General features: G+C 39.4%; 3 protein-coding genes across 15 annotated transcripts in view; 1 reads left to right on the forward strand and 2 right to left on the reverse strand.

The window, feature by feature from the left end:
• The window catches only part of LOC137999992 (uncharacterized), a 34,011-nt gene extending 20,859 nt beyond the window's left edge, over positions 1 to 13,152 (reverse strand). Inside the window, exons 1-3 of one of the 10 annotated variants that reach the window (XM_068846057.1) lie at positions 12,150 to 13,152; positions 3,505 to 3,675; positions 2,722 to 3,226 (exon numbers count right to left, since the gene is read on the reverse strand). In XM_068846057.1, coding sequence (XP_068702158.1) covers positions 2,722 to 3,211 — 490 coding nt within the window. In that variant the 5' untranslated portion in view covers positions 3,212 to 3,226; positions 3,505 to 3,675; positions 12,150 to 13,152. Of the gene's footprint in view, positions 1 to 2,721; positions 3,227 to 3,504; positions 3,676 to 4,249; positions 4,440 to 4,586; positions 4,745 to 7,276; positions 7,349 to 7,508; positions 7,686 to 8,561; positions 8,760 to 12,149 lie in introns of those variants that run through there. The other 9 variants (XM_068846060.1, XM_068846059.1, XM_068846058.1 and 6 more) reach the window with 9 other exon arrangements.
• Positions 1 to 15,527, forward strand: part of LOC137999996 (WD repeat-containing protein 82-like) — a 169,404-nt gene that overhangs the window by 130,633 nt on the left and 23,244 nt on the right. The window lies entirely within an intron of this gene.
• Positions 13,298 to 15,527, reverse strand: part of LOC137999994 (alpha-1,6-mannosyl-glycoprotein 4-beta-N-acetylglucosaminyltransferase-like) — a 9,500-nt gene continuing 7,270 nt past the window's right edge. For all 4 annotated transcript variants that reach the window (XM_068846068.1, XM_068846071.1, XM_068846067.1 and 1 more), the window contains one exon: positions 13,298 to 15,199. In XM_068846068.1, the coding sequence (XP_068702169.1) occupies positions 14,037 to 15,199 (1,163 nt within the window). In that variant the 3' untranslated portion in view covers positions 13,298 to 14,036. The remainder of the gene's footprint in view (positions 15,200 to 15,527) is intronic.

Here is a 15,527-nt window from a genome sequence, read left to right on the forward strand (position 1 = left end):
ATCAAAATTTTATGGGTCACGGATCGGCCTGCGATTTTTGTTAAATCCATTACAATCCGGCTAGCAAAAAAGGGTTAGAAGGAGATGGTGCTGGTACAGTTTTTTCGAGAGCTTAGAAAAGCTAACAACCATTAACTCTTAAGATTTGCAGCTCAATGCACCTGTCTTAGTTTAAATAAATCTTAACCATGAACGCTCCGTTGCGGAAAGCTGAAGGTGGGACGTGATAGAAATCAAGTTTCCATTCATCCTAGGGCATGTACTTTAGGCAAACAAGTCAAGGGTCGTTGTACGCCATTGTACCGGGCAAATTCTCCAAGGCTAAGAGATATAACGTGATCAAGAGTTGTGCTCAATCGATCGTGCTTGAAAAGCAGGGGTAATTAATGAACGCACCAAAGCTAATTAAGACTGAGATGTGATAGGAATCAAGATTTGCATTAATTATAGGTGAAATTGTGCTTTTATCTTCATAAAATGAAGAAATTATAATTAATTGTAGCATTTATAAATTAGTCACTTAGTTAACTTAGTAAAACATGCGGGGCTGAAACATACGGAAAAAGTGTAAATGAATTTAAAACTGACGGCTGTAACAGCATAAAATAAAATACCGTCTTTTACACTTTGAACACTTCAAATTCAGCTGGCTAACCGTTCTTCGCAATGATGCTAAATCAACAAATTTCGTCCCATCCATAAATGCATATTATGTGAAAGACTATTCTATCTTATACCAATCTGCCAGAGACAGGATACAAATTCGAACTGAGCTATGCACAAGGTGGTCAGGTATTAAGTTGAAAAATCTTCTAGGTTTCGTACCGCGGTATGTGCTAAGGACGATTGGAAGAGTATAACCATCTTTGTTCTTGCACCTGACGCGGTAAAGACTTGTTTCCATATCTCAAAGTGCCCTTGGGCGTGAGGTGCCTGGGAATGAAATTAAATCACTGGAATCGGAATGCTAACAGTTCAGCCGAAATATTGTTTTAGGCCTAATTAGGCCTAAGGTTAGCATTTCTACGGGGTTGGGCTTTTTCAACAGTTGCATTATAACCTCAGTCTGCATTTTACACTGACCGATTCCAGTGATTCAATTTCATTCCCAGGCACCTCACGTCCAAGGGCACTTTGAGATATGGAAACAAGTCTTTACCGCACCTGACGTCACGGCGGCCATGTTGTTCGAAAGAACAACAGCGAAAAAGTCTTGTGAGGATTTGATTCTATTATTATGCAAAGCTTAAGCTACATTCTTCTATTGTTTTGGCACCAACGTGGCCGTCTTATCACGTGAATAATCAAAGAATTATACTCATTCGAAAACTGAGAATAATCGGCGCAAATTTAACATCTTTAGAACCTGATTACACGGCAAATTTCAGCCCCGGCTGAAATTTCAGTCCGCCGGTTTTAAAAGAAATTCTCTTGAAATGAAAGTGGCGATTACATGGAGAAGGTTTCATCCCGGGCTGAAAATTCAGTCGGTTTCTGAAACCGGGCTAACGGGGAACCGGAGTGAACTTGCCCCGGCGCGAAAGTCACGCCGGCATCATGTAAACACCCCCAAGATTTTCAGCCTGGGCAAACGGGCTGAAAAATCCGCATAAAGTCCATAATCGAAATGAAATTTCAGCTCGGACTGAAAAAGGAACGTGAGCATGCGCATCCACTTTGTTTTCAGCTGAAACTCGCCATGTAATCATCAGGCCCTTAGTTGTAGCAATTTCGCACAACATGGTAAGCCAAAGGCTGAGTAACTCCCATGTTGCATCACACTTAAAAAATCAAATATAATTTGAGAGAGGTTGAATTCTACTGATTAAGTAGGAGGACAGTTGTCTAAAGATTTGTTTCCGTCTCAGAGGGGCAAGAGTTAAAAACACAATTCAAGCCAATGATTTGGGATTCTTTCATTCCCGTTAACTAACGCTTCGTAAAACTCTACGATAAAAGAAGCCGTTGTCGAAGTTGAAATTTATGTTGCTGTCCCTTCACAAAGGTTCAAAAGAGTGTTAATCCACGGTTTTGGGACGTCATCTAAAGATATCAAATTCTTGACGAGAATGTTTTCACCATTCAATAACTCTTCTTACCTGAGCCACCAATTAACTCAATCTGATGATTCGATAAATTGAATCACCCGATAACACATTGACCTAAGTGACTTTCATCAAACAAAGGTCTCACAATTTGCTTCAAGTGAGAGCATCCGGTTTCAGTAAATAAAAATTTCATTCCTTACACTTTTTGATTGTTTGCAGTTTCCTTTGGTTTATGATGTGTTACATAGCAGCATTGAAAGCTGATGATTGGTTTGTTTGGGAGAGTGATACTTAAAATATAAACAGATATTATCATAACAATATGCTTCAACAACATTGTTTAGTTAAGTGAAGTGGATGTATACCTACACACTGAACGGAAAGCCAGCCTGGTATTTCGAAACAATAACTCAAATATTAGATTCATGAAGCCGGGAATTAAAAGCCAAATTAATTTTTGGCTGACACAGTATGACCCTGTTAAAACGACCCATACTTTCTTCCAAGGTAACGTGGAATTCAAAGGAATCACATTTGTCTTCATTGGTACATAAATGACCATAGGTGCTTGTTTAACCAAATCAGCTTGTACTTATTGGACCACATCAAGCAAAGCGCCGTTATCTTGTAGAATTCTTTTTCATATCGAGTAGAAAAAGTCCTTTGAACATACCTGATTCATCGTCGTAAAATCCAAGCAAAGTCCGTTCATATTTTCTTAAATTCAGCTTTAGCTGTCTGTTTTCCTTCGCCAGTCGTTTAAACGTCTTCAAAGCCTTTATTTCTCTCTGTAGAGCATTTTGCAAACGTTCTCGTAATATTTTATTCTCCGCTCTTAGAATCTGATACCTCTCGTTCAGGTGTGAACTTTCTGGTATATTAATCAAAACGTCCTGAATGTGTGACCCGCTTTCTGGTCGTGATACTACGGTGTTCATATTTTCGTCGGCATAAAAGTGAAATCCGTTCTCTCGGGCTTCGAAGGTCAATTCGTTGGCAAATACATCGTCGTCGGGTAACTTTTGATCGCTGTCACCCACGTGCGGAGCTGTCCTTGAATTTGGAATGTATTCTCGGGTCCTCCGTTTTCTCAAAGGGGGTGAGCGTCCTCCTTGAACACGTTCAGCGATTCCTGATCTCACCATGTCGCTCTCGGATGTCATCTCTTGTTTAAATACCTGCAAAAAAAAAAACTTTTTTATCATAATCAAACTAAAACGGTTTGATGAATTCAGTATTTTCCCGTTCTATGCTTCAGTATTCGGCGAAAATTTTGATAAATTCCCTCTATATAAGTAAAGCAAAAAACTGTTAGATTTAAGGGCTTTTTGAACCTCCGGCGTTGTTTCTCAATTTCCAAAAACGGTGGTTTCATTGGATGTAAAAATTGCGCACAGGGAAGTTTACCCATTCAAATAAAAACATTGACCTTAGTTTTATAATCATAGCCAATTACCTTTCAAGCAACCAAATTCATCAGAAGCGACATCGAATAATTATCATTTGTTTCTTTTTAAACCCGGATATATTTGATGTGCTCGAGTCCGGCCTGAAAACCTTTAAGCCAGATACATCGGAAATCGCGGTTAACCACCGAGCCGGGATCGAAGTTTCCCTCATTTCCGCTCTGTTGATAGAAGATAAATGAAAGATATCGAGATTAACAGTCTTTTGAATCCAAAATTATGCATGTAAAAACAAAACAGCCTTTTGTTCGTCTGATTCCGGTTCGTTTAGAGCTTCAAACGACTTGGTGATCGTCCCACTGTGATAAAGAATGATTCGAATGAAAGCAATCCTTGACATAACTTTGAGAGAGATGACTTCTTCGTTTCAAATTCAGTGTAATACTTCTTATGTTTTCCTTGAACGGATTTTTTAAGCCCAACATCAACAGCTTTAAATTCTCATGGGGCCGCTTTTTTATCGACGGTATTTTGCCTCATGTAAGTTTGAATCGATGTATTTTGAATATAGGAGATTGGCAGTTTATGTTAGAACATTGGTAGCAAAAATTCTTCTGAGATAAAAGTCAAGGAAAAGGTAGGGTTGTATCTTGAGACAAGGACATTAATTAGCAGTCATCATTCCAAACAAAAACTTCTCTTCAACTATTATAATCAGGAGCCGGAAACAATAGTTTTTAAACTCGTCCGATCTCGAACGAAATAGAAGAAAGAAAGAAATAACTCCTGTCTTACCTCAGTCGTTGTTTCGATCAAAGAACTTCAAGTATTTCGTAGGCAAAAAAAACTAAGCTGTGCCCTTAAGCTGGTAAAAGTAAAAAAATTCACCGTGCTCTACATCGCAGATCAGATCCGACCAGGCGATTCTGACTTGCTAACATACTATTGCAACAAACTCTCTGAACAGGTTGATCCTTAACCAACGATAAGACTGTAGAAGGACAACTGTTATGTTCTGAATAAACCCAAAGATTGAGGTACTTTCATTATGATCGTGCTTTGTTTAACTAACAAGGTAAACAAGCAGTTTCTGCCGAATACTCTATGAGAGCTTGGTACTCGACGTACTCACCTGTTGTCAAGACAAAGGCTTGTTTTAAATAAAGTATTTTTTCTGTCTCACTTTCTCACTGGCAACAAGTGTTGTTTTAAAATATTCCATTTGCGACTTGCGCCTTGATTGTGTCGTAAGTGATTCGATGAAATGTTCAAAGAAATAATCGGAAGAGCTAATTATTATGACTGAAGTACCTCCTCTGGGAATTGACAAGCAATGTAAATAAATTATTCACAAACAATAACCAGCCGTAACAAAAGCAATATTTTTTTCGCGCGCCTAAAGCTTGTCGCTTTGAGATTTTTATCTAAAATAACAGCGCAAACATTCGACAAAATCACGAAGTCTTTAAGGTAAGCAGGGGCCTCTATTAAACGTTAACCTGCTAAAAGTCATTTTTGCGGGATATCTGGCGGATTATTGAAGCAAGTGTTCGCAAGTTTAAGTAGACAGAACTCCAATTATGGGAGATCAACGAGATTACGCTTACGGAGAGAAAGATCGACAAAAAAGAAACCTTATTGAATAATTATTAAAAAAAGTGACTCTTGATACCAATAATGCAAGTCTTCTAACAATAAAATGGTTTTCGTATTCCTAGCTCTAACCGGCATTTTAGTTATTTTATGGATGTTACCAGTGAGGAGGTCCGCGCATCGGAAAAAAAAAAACTAAACGTATTAAACCATAGGTCATGGGTACCGCACATCCTAAGCGGTACTGAAAAGGGATGGTTCATCATATTTTTCCCAATAAGGACCATCCCAGGCTCTGGTGAATACTATTTAGATATATCTTTTAATCAAAATCCATCGAAATGCTCGCAAAAAACGCGAACCATACTTTATAAGTATGCATTATTCCTGAACAATTTCTAACAAGTAGATAGTATAGAAATAGGGGTAAAAGAAATGGAAGAAAGAGGCTTAAAACAGGAAAGTGTGGTGTATCAAAACTTTACTCCCCTAAAATAATTTCATATGAAAATTGTACCCCCCCCCCCCCCCCCCACCAATCCTGTGTCTTAAAATCTCAACCGTCGCTCCTTGAATTTTCACTTTCCCTGGGCTCCACTTTTGTTCAAGCAATTGTTACAACTATGCACTAAAAATTACTTTTTGAAGCCACACAATACTCAGTGAAAAAAAGGGCAAACTAACTGTTTCAATTTATCCCGGAAACGATCGACGTGTTCATGTGATTGGCAAATTTGAATAACAAAAGCAATGTTTGCAAAGAGATATCTTCCTTATATGCGGAATTTTTATGAACTTGAACTTGGACTTAAAATGACCATAGAACGGTCGAAACGTCATCCACTTCATCGCTCGTTTTTATATGTAAATGTTTATCTACAAACTTATTAAAATATTCTTGCGAAAAAACAAAATGAATCGTTGCGAGTGGAGCTATTATTAAATTAAATCTTAGGCCCGGTTCAGACGCCGCTCCACTCATGTGCCGAACCTAACTGATTAGTTAAGTGATGCAAAAGAGCAGCGTCTGAATCATTTTGGTACGACGGTTTTAATTTGGTGCGGCAAAAACGTTAAATTCGACAGGGCTGTCGCATTATTTGACATTGGAGCGACAGGTGATTCTTAAGGCGCTCTCGGCCTCGTATGCCGAACCAAATGATAATTTATAAATCTTCCCATAAGTCCCTCCGAGAACTTGCTACGCATGCTCGTAAGTTTTACGAGGAAGAGTCCGAGGAAGAGACTATGGCGGTAAGAGACCTAGAAAAGTGAGACCAGGTATACCTAGAGATGAAGAAACTCAAGAAAGCCTTTATATATAGTCACGTGACAAGTCCTAGCCGTCTCATTGGCACTTTAGGATGCTAGGTGAAGTCTTTATCCTGTGTGTCACGTACAAATGCTGCTAAAAAACTGAAAGCACCTTTTATCTTTCATCATGATTTGTAAAGAATTTAACTATCATATGAAAAGAAATTTAAAATTTCCCCATCTGAAAGATCATATCTGCTTTTTCAAACAAAGATTAAGATGACATCCGCTTTGCGTCTCAGGCTTCTTTAAAAACTTCCTAAAGGTACAAATAACCTAAACGTTAGTGCTAAATCTCTGTTTAAAGGTCCAAAACTCAGTGTCTTAAATAATAAGTTCTGAAGAGCTGAGAATAGAATTTGCACAGAGCGAGTGGGAATTCTGGTTTTGAGTGATACTGGTGTGATTCAAGGTGATTGTTATTCGGTAATAAACTAGATGATGTGACTCGTGGCCGATCTTGCGATAGAGTGTAACTAACTAAAATTCTACGAAAATTCTCATTAACGTCTTTTCTACGTCTTAAAGCCAGAAATGCCAAAACAGTTAGTTCAAGAAAGTTTCGTGCGAAAGTTCTCTTACGAAAGTTTTACTCATAACTTAACTGGACCTTTCAACAGTCAATTCGTTGGCTCGTTTGAAACGGCCCATTGATGATATTCTGAAATTTGAATAATTATAGTGGATTGCCCAAGTCACCAGCTTTGACGTACTAACAGTCATTTAAAAGGGCTTCCTATTTTGTTGCTAATATATATGTTTCTTCCTGGGATGTGCTTGTAAAGTCTTTATAAGTAACGTCATGAACTGTGGCAAATTCTAATGAATCTCATTCTTGTAAATTTAAGCTCAACCGGCGAGCTCAGTAACCCTTGAAAATGGATTTGAAACCGCATTTTAATTACAGTTGCTTACTGAGTGGCGGAAGTTTTTTCCTGTACTTTCTGATATTTCATAGAATAACAACTTGGCTTCCCATTCACTTCTTTACCTATGAAGCAAGCGATACCGAAGGAATATGTTTCTATCACCGATCACTGTCAATATAAGATTAAAGTGTATATGATTGGTTTCCACACTTGAAGTGGGGCACACAAAATACTGATATGAAAAACAGAGTCAGTGTTTATACTGAAATAAGTCTTACTTGCTGAAATAAGAGCATTTGAATTAACATAAGCCGTGGGTTTCCTTACCAGTCCTATTGCACCCACCCTCGATTTCACTGACCAAGTCGGATTGCAAGAGTAGCTTTTACTTACGTGCGCTGGTCGCAGTCTTCCATTCACCGAAATGCTTCCTCAAACTAAATATGCTATTGCTGTTTTGGTAAACGATTTTTTTTGCGTGAATTTTAATTAGTACTTGGTTGAATTGTCTATGATGCATAATTCATCATAGAGGCTTGCTCAGAGATATATTAAAACCAGAGCTACGCCAGGCAACAGATCAAGTAAATCTCTTGAAACACAAGATACGATTAATATATTTGCTATGGAAAATGGCATGCAATAATTTTTTTTTCTCTCTGTGTGAAAAGTAGTTCCAGGGTCCTTGTTGATATCAACTGGAAGAGAATGACACCGTGACTTAGCAATTATTATCATCGATTGGAATCATTCCACCTCGTCAGTAGAACTGGACTGATATTGAGGTACTAGAAAATTCCACGGCGTCATCGTCTCCTTAAAAAAATGTTGCCCAGAATATTATTTGCTGGAACGTTCGAAGAACTTATCCTCCAGTCAAGAATGGTGACCAAGTTAAGCCTTATAGCAAATTATTTCCGAGCCAGTAAAGTCAGTTTGTTTACAAAAATGGCGAAATCCTTGTCACGTAAAACCTTGTTTTGAAGCTGGAAATGAATTAATTTTTAAATGTTAGAACTTCAGTCAACGCATTATTGTGTCGCAGCACTTTTAATTAACAATTATTCCATGAGCGCGCGTTGGATATGAAATGGTAAATAGCCAACGAGGCGCGTAGCGCCGAGTTGGCTATAACCAGTCTCATATCCAACAAGCGCGAATGGAATAATTGTTTTATTAAATTCCTTCAACTCCAAAAGTTTGGAAGTACGAAATACGAGCGAAAAAAGAGAGAAAATCCTAGAGAAATCGAAAAAAGTTGATGAAGATGCGATGTTGTGTAATACCTCGTAGTCAGACAGACTCAGGCTCATCACAAAAACATTTCTTACCTTTTCGCGTATCTCTAAGCTTCGAAATTGATCCAAACCACAAAAACATTTTTCTTTTGCTTTATACCGAAAGAAATTTCGCTTTCTGGCGTCAAAACGTTTCGTTTAGCAACGCTAAGCGCAATCGTTTACCATATAAGGTCAAACTAACGTATATGAGCTGATAACCGAGATTGAGTGAACCAATCAGAGCACGAGAATTGCATTATCCGAGGTTGAGAATTTAATAATCAACAATAGCACGTCACGCGCAACTTCGTCATCAAAATCCCTCCTGCCAGTTAACAGCAACAGATGAAGCCTGAGGACACGTGCACATAAGCTTGGTTGCTGCTCTTGCTTTGTAGTGATAATCAGATGACATTAATGCTAATATTTTGTTATTTTAAAGCAAGCCTAAACCAACTGTTTGAAGCAACCGGCCTACAAGTTTTGGAAGCATTATTCCCGAAAGCCCTAAGATCGAAATGCCAGTTCTCTCACTGAACAATTTTGGATACATATGTTTCGGCACTAATAAGAAAAATCTTTTTGAGAATCAGAAAAAGGAGATATTGTGAGGAGAAATCATATGTTGGCGACTCTTGAGGCATAAATGAAGCTCGATCCAAAACATCCGATAACTTCAGACTGAGTAATTATACAATTTATCACCTTCACTTCAAACCTCTATCTGTGACAGACATACAGAAATTGCAAAAGCTGCCGTTTCTAAGCGGGTGAATTTGAAATCGTGTCTTTTTTTATGATATATCCAGGATTTTACGCATAGCCGCAGTTGTTCATGGCGTGAAAGAATTTTATGTGGAAGCGAAACGCATCACTTTCTTCAAGTGTTTCCTGAGGGGCAATGATTTAATAGTTTCCGAGCATTTTACCCAAAATATTGACAGCATAAAAAGTCGATGGGTAGTCTTTCGAGTTATATTTTAAATTTCTGTTTTCTGGACAATTCATCACGTTTCAGGTTCAAAGCCCAGAACTTTCAGAACAGAACATCTGGGTGGTCCCTTGTGGTCGTCCTCTGGTCCTCCGATTTTAGGGCCTCTTTACACGAGCCCAGGTTAGACACCGATCCGGGTCAGTTCAGCGTCGAATATTACGTTTACATGAGCCCGGGCTGGGTGAGGGTTGGGTCATTCTCGGCTGACCCGGGTCAGTTCCCTTTCGCTGGGTTGAAAGGGCTGGTGACTACTTGTCAGTGAGGAAAATGGCGGACGAACCATGCAATCATAACAATCATCAATTTGTGTTAACGTTATCAGCCATTTTGGTACAGGCTGCGCATGGGCGAGAACGCTGAACCGCAAAAAAGTCAAACAATCCTGGGTCAAATATGCCAGTCTTTACATGAAGAAATTGAAGAAATTTCAACCCTTCTAGCCGGGTCAACCCGAGTCTTGAGAAGGGTTACCCGGCAAGGGGGGCTGACCCGGTTTGACTACTGTTTTCATGTAAACGCTTATAAACATTTGACTGCAAAAGGGTTACCAGCCGCGGTGATTCAACCCGGGGTAAAAAGCAACCAGGGCTCGTGTAAAGAGGCCCTTAAAGGCCCCCTAATGTTAGCATTGACAACGAAGCCGACTACGAGTACGAGTTTTCCATTCTGAGCATGCGCATAAGGTTTGGAGGCCGATATTTTTCGAAGTGCGCGTGCTCAGAACGGAAGACTCGTGCTCGAAGTCGCACTCGTTGTCGATGCTAACATTGGGGACCTTAAGATCGGAGGACGAGGACGACTACGTGTACGAGTTTTCCATTCTGAGCATGCGCATAAGGTTTGGAGGCCGACGAGGCCGACATTTTTCGTAGTGCGCATGCTCAGAACGGAAAAGGAAAGGAAAGGAACTTTATTTAAGCGTCTAGTCGTTCTAGCGCTGGAGCACTAATTGGGGACACTGTAAACTGAAATCAACAATGAACGCAAATCAAGTCAAAAACAGGTACTTGAAGTCGTCCTCTTCCTCCGATATCATTTTCATCGATTCACGGCTAGCCAAAGGGAAATGGTTTTGAGCAAGACCGAAGGACGGGTTTAAACCCTGACCTTAAAACTGGGAAAGGCAATCCTGATAAAAAGTTCCGACAATCCTATCCGCCTTGGTATGAAACCACAGTATTGAACGCGGTCAAGACCCAATCGAACAAGAGTCCTAAATGTGTTGTATACAGATGATAACGTGACTGGCTAACAAGGACGAATAAACGTATGGGTAATATATTAAGCATGATTAATATACAAAAGTACGAAATTTCTGCACCGAATGACGTCAGTGACATGGATAACTTTGCAAAACAAAACTGTTACGACAAAGAAAAGTCCACAAGGGCACAGGGAGTCCTTGCTACATAAGGTCGATCACCTTGAGACATGAAAACCAATAACTACACATCTCTTTTTATGTGTGAAATAGATCGGGTATTTTACCCGGTTCTTGTCATGATTTTGTAAGAATTGTTCCTCCGCACTAGGGGTCAGATTTCTTGAATCCATATTTTTTCATTGCTTCAGGAAATAAACTTCTGGGTCCGTGTCCTAGCCTTTTTGTGACGTCGCCGTTCTCCTAAAGTTGTTCATAAGGATGGGCTAATAGGAAATCGAGACTGAACACAGAAATAAAAACAGCGATGTAGCCTTGCCAATGCATTGGTACAAAATTAACAATCACTGTATTGTCCAGTTTCATCTATATACTAACTTCAGGGCAAAAGTAAATTAAATAAGTTGTCCTGAGACGAACATGAGCTTGCGATCGCCAATTCTTAACCAATGTGAAATTACGTGTGTCGGTAAACGTTCTTGCTAAGAATTGGGGAGACATCTGATGCAGAAATCATTTGAATATATTGGCTGTGGAATTCTGCGCCATTGTTTATGAATTACTCTGCTAGTGCGTACTTTCATAAAAGATAACAATAAAAATATCACAGCCCCAGACAATGAAATATTTTACGGAAAATTGAGGTTCGACAAATTTTATGATGTTAAACTCTCACATAATTTAGTATTGGTCACTTACGACGCAGCGCCAAAAGTGAGAATATCACGAACGCACGAAAACGGATCGTCATACAATTCAACTGGAAACACTATACTAGAGTTCACGCGCTTTGTTGCTCCACAGACATTTGAAATACTGAATAAGTTTAACCGAATTTACGTCTGTGTTAACAATAATATTACGCAAATGAAATCACCTTCTTGCTTCCCATAATGTCTGAAAAACGTTGACTTAAAAGCAAAAAATTTAAAGTGGTACTGGCATCGACGCATAAGTGAAAACGCAATGCTGGAATTTTGGAACAATATATGTCCTGTCTTCGCGCATGAATTTTTTTTTTCTATACAGGCATATAATCTATAATTCGCTCTCAAATCAACAAATCCCAAATATTATTGACAAAAAACCATTGAATCAACAAACAAAACTCGGAAATGGAATTAAGATAGTCATTGCCGATTCTGCATACAATTGGACGAAAGCCGTCACGGATAGAATGCAACTGCAAGTGAACTTCTTGTAGAACCGATGATTTTTTGTCATCATTATAGCTGATTTTACATAAATGTGCTGTAAAACTTACCTTTAGTACTCGTTCAGGTTAAAAAGTTCCAACCTCCATCCATGGTTTAGCTCAGTATTTCTTTCGTTTTTAGTACTAAAAGTCCACAAACTTCAATGTAGGTAAAATAGAGGAATTATTTTTTTGTGAAACGTGGGCGATTTCAGGTGGTTAGAAAACACGAAACTAGAACATTGAGACCGGAAAATTGAGAACAGTGCAATATATTTGTCTGTTGAGGAGGCATTCAATCGGAAATGACAATTTTTTGAAGTTCCTACGCTTCGAAAGACGACGCCTCGTGCGTCAGAGAATTTGGAATTTGCGACCATCCAAAGGCAAGATTAGCCAATCAGACCTTCGTTTTGGTCCCAATATGACCAAGTGATAAACGCATAAACAGACCGCCATTTAACAAGCATGGGGATTGGTCGCACGGGTTCATCGAACTGATATGTTCATTTTACTTAACAGCAAACTTTCATGCAGATTCGTCATGCCAACCGCTTGTCATCTAGCTACATGAGGATACGAGACAGAACCTCGCCGGCATGATTGGATGCAATGCCTTAAATCGGTTCTCGCTATTCTGTTCCATCCTGGTCTTTTCAGACCTTTCAATTAATAGGCAAACTTTTGATTTATGAACATGTGAAAGCCAACTTCCGCCCAACTCTGCTTATTATATCGCCGCCCTAAAGCAAAACCTCTGTGATGTTGTCGCAAATGTCCTGAGCAACATACAGCCGAAAGGAACCACCATGTTGCTGTAGAAATGTATGATTGACTCATCGCGTGCCTCATATCAGAAGATACATAACAATATCCTAACATTTTTCTATATAAATTTTTTACGTCAAATGACCTTTTCCAGGGGTGCATGTGCCATGATTTCACTTCTGCCGCAACGGTTAACGCTACAGGTCATACAAAACATGCAGATCGGTAGCTAGATGAGTGTAAAGCGACATCGCCTTTATCCAGAAGTGGCATTATGCAAAGCCGTTGATAAAAATTCATTTTTTTTAAATATACTGACCCACAATTGTTAAACCATTAAGCAGAGGTTTCTGATTGTGGCCTCCTTCTTTTAACTTCTCATCCATTCTTGTCGCTTTAATATCTTTTAACAAGGCACTATCTTCATGAGTAGGCCGGACGAATCAAGCTAGCAAGAACAACTTTAATTCAGTGCATTTTCAAATTTCAAACCAGAACGTTCGCCACATATTATTACTGCGAATCTGTTGTCCCGTGAGACGCGCGTGCCTACCTTGAAGTATTAGAACTTTGTACAGCACAACACACCCAGGGCATCCGCACACTCACGCACACTCACGCAAAAGCTCTCTCTGAAAATGGCATCTTCGTCACACAGCACTTCCCAGAAAACAAGATCCACCACATTCCTGTCATGAGCTTAGACCGCCTGTGGTCTGAAGCTTTATGGGCCAGCATTTTGTTTAGAGTCAGTGTGAATTTCTTGCATGGCTTTTTTTCGGTGATTATCTCCAACACGTTCAGTTCAGCTGTAAAAGAAAAGGCCGTGCCATTGCTTTTCCGGCTAAACAATAATTCACAACTAACTAATTAACCTGGTGAAACGTCAACAGCAGTTTTGTTAAAACTTAAATATTCCTGGCAAACGGAAAAGAAATGGAACTATCGTTCTATTTGAATTCCGAAGAACACAATAGTGGCGTGGTATTCTGCAGTTCCTGGCTAAACTGTAGCCGATGATACTCGGCCACTTACTGGCATGTGACCTGTAGCGTCACGGTGTATTGTCATATGACCTTGCATGTAGGAATTTCTGCTTGACTAGTAAGCGCCCTAGGTTTTGGTATCTTGGAAAACGGGATGTTCTCGTGTTAAGAGCCACAGGAAGCCGAAAAGAGGTCTTTTTCCCTACAATACATCTATTTCTCTCACAAAAATCCATTCACTTTGATCTTTTGTGACCAAAATTCTGAAACACAGCACTTTTCTTGTCTCTTGTAAAGACGCGTTCACTTTCCCATTTTTGAAATCTTTGATTGACTCGTAGTTCTTGCAATCTGCGGGTATAGCTGCTTCCAACTCATTGTCATGGTTCACAAAGCTCGCTTGCAAGGATCCAGACTTCAGAAAATCATTTGGTGCAGTGTATGAGCCTGTCTCGACGAATACTTCATGGACAAAAACAGGTGAATTAAATCTTATTTCAATGTAGTCATTTTCTTTAGCTCTCTTTGCCCAGAAGAAGCCAGTACCCTTGTTATAAGCATCTTCTGGTTTTGTACCATCATTTGAACTCATCGAACTGGTTACAATCGCCAGCGGATTTAAACCTCTGTATTTCACATCATATGCGTCATAAAACTTCTCCTTCGACTTGAAAGAATTTTTGTTTTCTATAAAAGAGGAGCTGTCTCCGATGTGCTGGAACAGCGCAGCCGGAGGAAGTACAAACTCTTTGTAGTCTTTTCTATCGTATTTGATTTTTCGCCACAATTCAAGCAGCCAGTCTCCTGGCATTTCGTTATACATGAGATAAAAAAAAGAAGCGATGTTTTCAAGGTCCGTGGAGTGATACACTTTGGCTGTGTGGCCCATGAAGGCAGCGTCTAAAATGGGCCATGGTTTGTCCTTTTGTGATACGATGAAATCTCGGAGTTTCGGGAAAAAACTCGGAGCCGGAATCAAATCATCTTCCAAATGAAGATAATACTGCGACAGACCTCTACAGTAGCACATTATGAATGCAAAATCAATCACCAGTTTTGAACGCCAAGCAACCCTTTGCTGAGTATCTCCAAATTTGGTTCTTAAATCGGAAAGTGGAGGATAGAATTCTTGCGGTGCATATATTACGTAAAGCAGTCCTTGGTCGATGTGTGTCTTGAACTGATCAGAAATTTCTCTTAACACAATGGACTTAATCGAATCATCAAGATCGGCTAAGAAGATCACCACGTATAAGTCAGACATGTCCTCCTTCCTGAGATTATCAAGCAAACGTTTAATTCCCTCTGGAAGGTAGTTTTTTTTCGACGGTCGTGTGATTGAGGAAATTCCAATAGAAAGAAATCCTAGAAGAAATTCAAAAAAAAGAAAAAAGAAAAAAAACAAAAGAAACAAGATGTATGAGCGGATAAACGAACAAAAGGTGACCTGATCCAAAAAATTACCGACTCAGAGAAATCAGTATCGAAACAGAAATATGTCGACGTTCACGCACCCACGCACATGATCACGCGGTTTACAATCACGTGACCAAACACTCGACTGATGAAGACGTTGTGATAACGCAGAAATATTTCTGTTTAAATAGCAGCTTGTCTACGAGCCCTTTTTGCCTGTCTGATTTCATCATTATACCCCCGAACACGAGCGCGCACAACAACGGTGTTAGTTTTT

The sequence above is a fragment of the Montipora foliosa genome, chromosome 4 (assembly GCF_036669935.1).
Source record: "Montipora foliosa isolate CH-2021 chromosome 4, ASM3666993v2, whole genome shotgun sequence".
In the NCBI taxonomy this organism is placed as follows: Eukaryota; Metazoa; Cnidaria; class Anthozoa; order Scleractinia; family Acroporidae; genus Montipora; species Montipora foliosa.